The following is an 8276-nucleotide window of genomic DNA, read 5'->3' on the forward strand; positions in this document are numbered from 1 at the left end:
AGCATTACACTTTTCAACAGCAACAACCACTGTATTAAATGCTAATGCATTCATACATGCTAATTCTGAGTACTAGTCAACTGCAAAAACCCAACCCACATAACATCAACGTGTTCTTACAAGAGAGTGGTCACTGTATCGTTAACATTCTCGTACTCTAGTTTTCTGGGCACTTAAAAGTGGATGATGTAGAAGTATTAATACCAGTAATTACTGAATAATTAGTTCACAGAGAATTGTGCAAGAGATGGTAGAGAACACATACACGCACATTGACTGAAACGAACAGTGAAAGCTTCACTTTCCATATTCAACAACAAACATTTCAGTCTTCCTCCCAACGTTGTTTTATTTCATATTTACACCACATGTAGTTTTAAATCTAATTGAGCTTGCTCCAAAGCACATTTAGCGTAAGTCTTGCGCATGCAAGATATCAACAGTTCAATTCAGTATAGTACACACCTACATGACATACTTTATCTTAAAAAGAGAAACTGTCTGCAAATTATTCACTCCTGTTAAACCACCAGTAGACTAAAATTTTGAACACTTGTCACCTTGGCAAGAAAAGTCTTTTATTGCAATGGAATATAATGCATTGAACACAATGAAGCCAGAGACTCATCGGTTATGGGTTAACCATTTCATGATCACACACATCTCCCTGCGTAGTTTGGTATATTGTAACAGCCAAGAGAAATTAAAAAAAATCTCCATGCTTGTCCCATAGCACACAGGGAGAAATTACTGCAACAGAACCTGTTCTCTTTTAACACTACCGGTTCAAAGCTTCCATCAGCCCACATGCAGCTGTGTTAACAGTCTTGAATATACTCCACCTACTATAGGAACAAGGGTGTATCTAAATCAATAACACGGGTTGTTTTTCCAACCATGGCAGCCCGGGTTCGATCCCAGGTCTGGTCAAGTGGGATTTGTGGTGGATAAGTGGCGCTGGGGCAGCTTTTCTCCGAGTACTTCGGTTTCCCGTCAATCTCCATTCCACCAAATTCTCCATCATCATAATCACCCAGAACAAGCTACAATAGGCCAATCAGCTGCTGCCATGCCAAGTGGACCCAGGTTGTTCCGCCCTCACTGGAGAACTAATCGTTCTATTCTCAACATACTTTTAATGTTCATACATCAGTGAGAAATTCAGTGTACATAAACAGCACTTTTCCTTCGTAAGGTTGCCAGTACCTAGCTCAGAGTAGCTGGACTTTTACCAGGCACTTGCTACTAGCACTCCAACACACTAACTGTATGTGAATATGTAACAATATAAAAATTGTGTAGCAACAGGAAATGGCCAATCCCATAAAACCATTGTGCTGAATAACCCGTTCTATACAAATTTCAGGGTGTGGAGCTGATAAGGGCCACCAAAGAATGTTATACAAAGGGTGCACTGCATATGCAGCAGGGCCAGCAAGAGACGCTCCCCATCTAGCCAGGACATGGATGCTCACACTACTAGCAGAATGAAGATACCTATAGCTTAACTGATTACAAATACAACACCCTAATTACACAAGATGCTCTAAATGTTCACTATGAGGTGTGAAGACAGTGTTCGTTTAGCACAAATTTCATCATTACTGAGGGGCAGGGGGCACGATGCTCCCTGAGGCAAGGGTTTCAAAGTTTACTTGATTCCGGGAGAAGAATTTCGACATGTGAATACACACTATCAACACATGAACGTGTAACAGACAGCATTTCCAACATCTGATGTAATTCGTGTAAGTACTGTGTTAGGCAACAGCCATGTCAATTCTGCTAGTGATCTGGAACTCCTCCCTAGCCCTATTAGATAGGAGGGGGTGTACAACTCTTTTTCAGCAAGCAGCAGGAAGCACCAATATGACTGAACTGTATCTTACATTGTATCTTCATATCAATCAATTCATATATTTCCTTTTGATGGAGCATCATCAGAAATTTGTATTTTTGTTCAAATGTATCCAGATTAATATTTCATAAACATTGCTAATTAATCTATGAATCTTTACATGAAATTGTTTGGATGATGAGTCACATAAAAAAACTTTACTGCACTCCCACCTCAAGTAACTCTATGAAATGAACAGAACTCCTCCCACCAATCTAAGAGTGAATGTTACCACCGGAAGCTTACTGGCCAATCTCCGCTTAAAAAGTTTCCTGCCTCTGAGCACACTCATTTCTAAACAGGGGGTATAACTTATCAGCTGTCTTACTGGTTTGATCTTTGCAGCTACCAAACCTTTTAGGTAGCTGAGTCTATTTGCTAGATACTCTACATTAACAATATTACGGCAATACATCCTGATATCAGAAGGCACTTGCCACATCTCAGATTCTGCAAGCACTACAGCTATGCCTTCCTTTCCGAACAGTACAGCAAAACTATAAAAAGTGGTGCACTACAATCAACAGTTTCACAAGAAATTATAGGGCAACTGAATGCGGCAAGATTTGTTACTGAGGCATCTGCTTCGTTAGTCAGTAAGCAGTGGCTCTTAAATCTGTCAAAAACAGACTTTTTTCTTTTTTAGGTTTGTAAAACCAACAAAGGCACAGGGGTTAAATAAAATCGTACTTTGCGTGGACTTCCAAAAACACTCCATCCCAAAATCCTAAGTCTCTTCTGCTAATAAACTGCCATATAATGTTCTAATCAATTGCCTTATGACAGTGCAGTCCACTAACAACATAACATCACAGCATAAATTCTAATCCAAAAATTTATCCTGACCATCTCAAGAGAATAGCATTTACTATATACCCCTCTACAAGTAAAATGGTAGTAGACATTAAGCATGAAGCACAATCCCCCCCTTCCCAAATTAAGAATTTTGTTGGTCACAACTTCACCCTCCAGATATCCATGACCTCACAGTACCAAACCCCATATTCTCTCTCTCTTCCACTCCAGAAAGCAGTACAACACTAAGAAATGCTGTGGTGTGGAGGATACAAAATGCATACAGCTATTCTCATGTAAGAACTTAACAGCTTCTATTCAAAGGACAAAACCTTTGTTACCCTCCAGTTCTAATGATCTTGAAGCACAGTAGCAGCCTTTCCAAGCATTCGGCACTGCGCCACCTTCACTACTGATTTTCATTAACACAATTTCCTTGACTGAATCAACAGATACCACCTGCCAGCTTGGGAAGAAATTGTTACTAGCCCATATCCATTTCCTTGAATGTAACTGCTTAGTTATGAACCAATTCTTGGTATTTCGCACTGATAAACATATGGCCAGGTGACATGTATACAGAATTGTAAAATTTGGAAATATACAAAAACCACATATCTCAAATGTAGGTGTATATACCATGTGCAGCCAAACTACAGTCCTTCCAAGAGACATACAAGAGCAACGAATTATGTACACGGTAGCCCAGAATTCAAATTACATTAATAGACTATACAAAGAGGGTAGAAAATGACAGCGATGTCAGTACCTCAAAAGTTGCACTGGATAGACACCACAAACATACTTCCACATATACACAAATATGACAAACAGAAAGCAGCAAACAGGGACATTACTCACATATATAAACAATAACTCAACATTACATAACAAGCATAGCTCAACAGCAAGGTAACTTAATGAGAAACCAAGGTACACACACACTTCAGTAATTCACAATCCTGAAAGTGATAAGAATGTAACACACAAGTTTACCTGCTTATCAAATGGACAAGTATGCAAAGCTGACTTCCACCTCCTTTCATACTACTGCTCTATTGCCCCAACCTCTAGCGTTCCATAAAGGAAAGAAACTACAATGCTTTTGTTTTTATTGCATGGATGTAAAACAAACCTACTTTACCTCGACCTATATTTACAACCTGGAAAATTAATCACTCACAAACAACGCAACGATCAGTTTTTCCGAACATTTACCATTGCTCCGATTTCTGAGACCGGTTGCAGTTTCCATCCATAGCTCGGAAACTTCTGACAACACAGCCGAACCCCCAAAACATCTTAAAGATAGAAATTAGGGCAGAATACAGTCCAGACAATTTATCACTGAATACACATCTTCACAAACATCTAGATTTTTACATCCATACACATGTATAGTGGGCCCCAAAAACAATGCATTTCCTTCTTTTATGGTTCTTTTCTGCAAGCCCAAATCACCAAGCTGTGGCTGTAAATTGGTGGAGCATGCCTGTGGCTGCCACAATGCCCTACCTTCATAATTCACTTGACCATCTCCATCAATGTCAGCTTCCCGAATCATCTCATCAACTTCTTCGTCAGTCAGCTTTTCTCCCAGGTTAGTCATGACATGCCTCAGCTCTGCCGCACTGATAAAACCATTACCGTCCTTATCAAAAACTCGGAAGGCCTCTCTAATCTCCTCCTCACTATCTGTGTCTTTCATTTTTCTCGCCATCATTGTGAGGAATTCAGGGAAGTCGATTGTACCATTACCTTAAACAATTTAACATGAAATATGGAACACAAGAAATAGGAAATATAAATACTGTGATGCACAGATTCCGAGACACTTCTTACCACCATAAATGCACTTATTACAAATAAACTTTCAATCTGGGAACAAATTTAATTTATTCCCAGATTATTAGATAAGGGAGCTACCACTTTAGGAAAGTAGAAAAAATCACTCTATTACAGGAATATAACAATGCAAATAAAACTGCCCTAATATATTGGGACATCCATTACACTCTCTGCACCTGAAACCGAGAAATTTTATGGCTCCTAGCAAAATAAAATTTACACACAGATAAAAAAGGAAGTCTTCCCAAAATTTAAAGCTGCAAAATGTTAAGATCTCAAATGAATGCATGCCCTTCATGTTAAACCTTTGCTTTTATTTTAATGTATCTAAATATAAAAATTAAAAGCATCAAACTCCTCCTATTTACAAAAATATAACAAAATCTCTTAAATTTTAAATATACGAAACTGACTTCACTGCACTGCATACTAGATTGTTTAATGAAATGAGCAAAGGTATCTTTCTAGGTATAGTGACTATAAGCTATTGGCTACATTACCAAGGAGTACTGGTTTCATCTCTAGCAGAGGCACTTGACCCACCTGGCCTCCTACCCACTAGGTATGATAGTCTTTCCCAAGTATACAGCTGCTGGGAAGTAAAGCTAACAATGCATTTCCCCTTGGTGCCAAGGTTATGAATACAGCTCTACCTTCACTCCCCACATATCTCCATGGTCCAGTGCTTAATTAAGATTAATTTTTTTCATTGGCAGTGTTAAATGCAGTGCCGATATAAAAGGTATCATTAATTTCAATGTGGACCCTTATTTTCACTTGACACATTTAGACATCTGCATGATTTTTTTTATCCATCTTCAGCGAACTTCCCATAGTATAGTTTTACCATTACTAATAACTACAAAATTAGTACATGCAAAGCTGGGTGAACCAAAGTGAACATTAAGTCAACCAAATTTCTTTCCCAACATCCTAGGCCAACTTAATTAGATTTCACCACAAATTTTTTACTTAAGACATACCATCAGCATCTACTTCATTGATCATATCTTGGAGTTCAGCTTCAGTTGGATTCTGTCCTAGTGATCTCATAACAGTTCCCAACTCCTTGGTCGTGATTGTACCATCACCATCTTTATCAAACAAGGAGAACGCCTCCTTGAATTCTGCAATCTGCTCTTCAGTCAGCTGGTCAGCCTACCAAGGTGTAAAGAAATTATAAATCTGTGTAAGATTTGAGGCATTCATGGTAGCGGCTATGAAGAAAGCAGGCTTCTGGGATTTGGCACGGTGTATATGTGGTGTTAACCAACGTTTCGGATGAACGTATCGCCTCCATCTTCAGGGTAGAAGATGCCAAATCCCAGAAGACTGCTTTCTTCAAATTATATATCTCATTCATAATTATAAAAAGTTGAACAGTTCCATCCAGTGTGACTGGTGAAGATTTTTCTTATTTCAATTCTTCATGCTCTTACATGTTTCAGTCTTCAGAGACCATTATCAGAGGGACATCAACATAGCTGGAAGCTACTATTACAATATATGTTCTGAGCGTTAAAATATACATATAATGTTAATATTATACGATTGGATATAAAATCTAAAGTGTGACGGACTAGAATGAAACAAATCACATTCATAAATTTGAAACACATACAGTCAGCCCATTAAGGAAGACACATCCAAAAATTTAAGACTCGATTTATACTGATTTTAGATGCCACAGGCCAATATCCTAAACAAAATAAATTCCAATCGCTCGGCACACATATCCCACAAGCACATTCATTGTTTACTTTAAACGACTTATAGAATGCAGAAATACAAAAAAATATATACACAAAGGAGAGAATACATTCATCACCTTACTAATGTTGTTTATGCCATGAAAACAATGTCAAAAATCCACGTATGACCATGTGCGCACGGTTAAACAAAACTATTCAAAAGAGTTATGTTTTATAGAATTCCTGCCACCTATCCACATTTGACGTCAGTTCTATTTGGATTACAGAACACACTATGCTTGTGCTATATTCTGACAGTCGGTTGTCCCTACCTTGAGTTATGTGAAATGAACCTGCAACTCTATAGCTACAATCTTTGGATGCATACAAGTCTACCGCATACTTACTTTTGAACTGTCATGACTTATATTTCATGTTCACCTTTTAAGGTTAGAACTGAAGTACAATCGGAGTGTAAACCCCTTTTCCGAATGAAATGTCAGACAACCCGTTGTGAATTTTCACAAATGCAATCCACTTCACTAATAAACACTACGTCCACACATTTCTCGTAGCAAACAGCGTTCATCATTCGGGGTGCACCTGGTTACCGGCGTTTTTTCTTTCCTACTTATATTTTGGCTATTTACATATTAACACGATTACTACAACTTGTGCTGAACAATACGACAGCATTCTGCGCTCTAGATTTCAAAATCTGAACATTATGAACTCCGAGTGTTTATCAATAGAGCTCAATGCATACGAAAACATTGGAGCACCACAATAGTTAAACATATCATCGAAACCAAAAAATAACTACAGAACCTCAATCTAATATCTATAAAGAACATTATTATTAACAGGATGGTTATTTTCACAAACTTACCATTGTTGATACGTCCCGAAACGCACTACCGTCTAAAAATTCCCGGCACCACTAACACCGCCACAACGAACTCGTCGAGCGCTGACACGAAATACTTTGAATAATGGAAGGTCCTTCAGTAACACCAATAGTATAACTCCGCGAGAACAACTATTTGAACACAAAAATAAGTACAGAATGATTATAATTTGTCCAGCTTAAAATAATATTTGTAATAAAATGAAATAAGTTCATATGTTGCACCTATAGAACATACGTTGCGTCTAATTCAAACACAGATAGCGGATTAAGTTTACATGCGCAAGTGAATGAGCTTTATAGGTGCAGGGTGCGGTCTTGTTTACAAGACTTCCTTGTCGGCTCGTCTAACGTCCAAACTAAGCCCTTCTCTGATTGGCTGATGCACACCTGCAATGCGTCAAGCACTGGTGTATACAGTTGGTGAGCTGTAGAGTCAGACCGGCGCTTTGCGCCGGCCGGACAAGATAGAAAGAAGGGTTAGGGTGGAGTCTTTAAGCATGTGCCGTCGTGGCGGCAGGAAAGAAATTCCGAAATATTACTGCAAAATAATATTCAAATTTTACTTTCGGGTATTGCAGAATCCTTAATATCCTGAGCTGCTGAGTCCCATTACCCCGAAAAGATGTAAACGCTTAAGCACACAATGATAGTCCCCTCCCTTCCCATATTGTATGGAGTTCTGAATTCGTTGAATTAAGAAATGACCCATATTCTTTCTTTTCTGTTGGGATTTAGGAAGTAGATTTAATGGGGAAGGTACACAACGTAATGCAGGTCAAGTACTTGCTGGATGCAGGTGAGTTACGTAAAGGACTACCAGCCACTCCGTTGTAAATAGCATTGCATATACCAGTATTAACAAGCCACCATAATTTGTCTTTTCGTGCAAATAAAAACAACCGGCAAAACTGCTAACCACATTATGTGGGAAGGTTTCAGGTGCCACCTGTTGCTATAGTTTTCCGAATTATGTGTCATGTTTATCCTTAACTCTCTGCGCTCTTTCTTAAGATCGGTGAAAAACAACTAACAAAAGCAAATTTTGTTACAAGTAGCTACAGCGACGAAGGCCGGATTAAGATATCGGAGGCCTTAAGCCATTTTAATGACGAGGCCTTTGTAATTTTATTTTAAA

At 38.5% G+C, this 8276-nt stretch overlaps 1 protein-coding gene across 1 annotated transcript in view; it reads right to left on the reverse strand.

The window, feature by feature from the left end:
* The window catches only part of LOC111867909 (calmodulin), a 22750-nt gene extending 15353 nt beyond the window's left edge, over nt 1-7397 (reverse strand). The window contains exons 1-3 of the mRNA XM_023858130.2: nt 7121-7397; nt 5524-5698; nt 4208-4450 (exon numbers count right to left, since the gene is read on the reverse strand). Coding sequence (XP_023713898.1) covers nt 4208-4450; nt 5524-5698; nt 7121-7123 — 421 coding nt within the window. The 5' untranslated portion in view covers nt 7124-7397. The remainder of the gene's footprint in view (nt 1-4207; nt 4451-5523; nt 5699-7120) is intronic.
* Nucleotides 7398-8276: the final 879 nt, after the last annotated feature.

Source organism: Cryptotermes secundus, unplaced genomic scaffold (assembly GCF_002891405.2).
Source record: "Cryptotermes secundus unplaced genomic scaffold, Csec_1.0 scaffold218, whole genome shotgun sequence".
Classification (NCBI taxonomy): Eukaryota; Metazoa; Arthropoda; class Insecta; order Blattodea; family Kalotermitidae; genus Cryptotermes; species Cryptotermes secundus.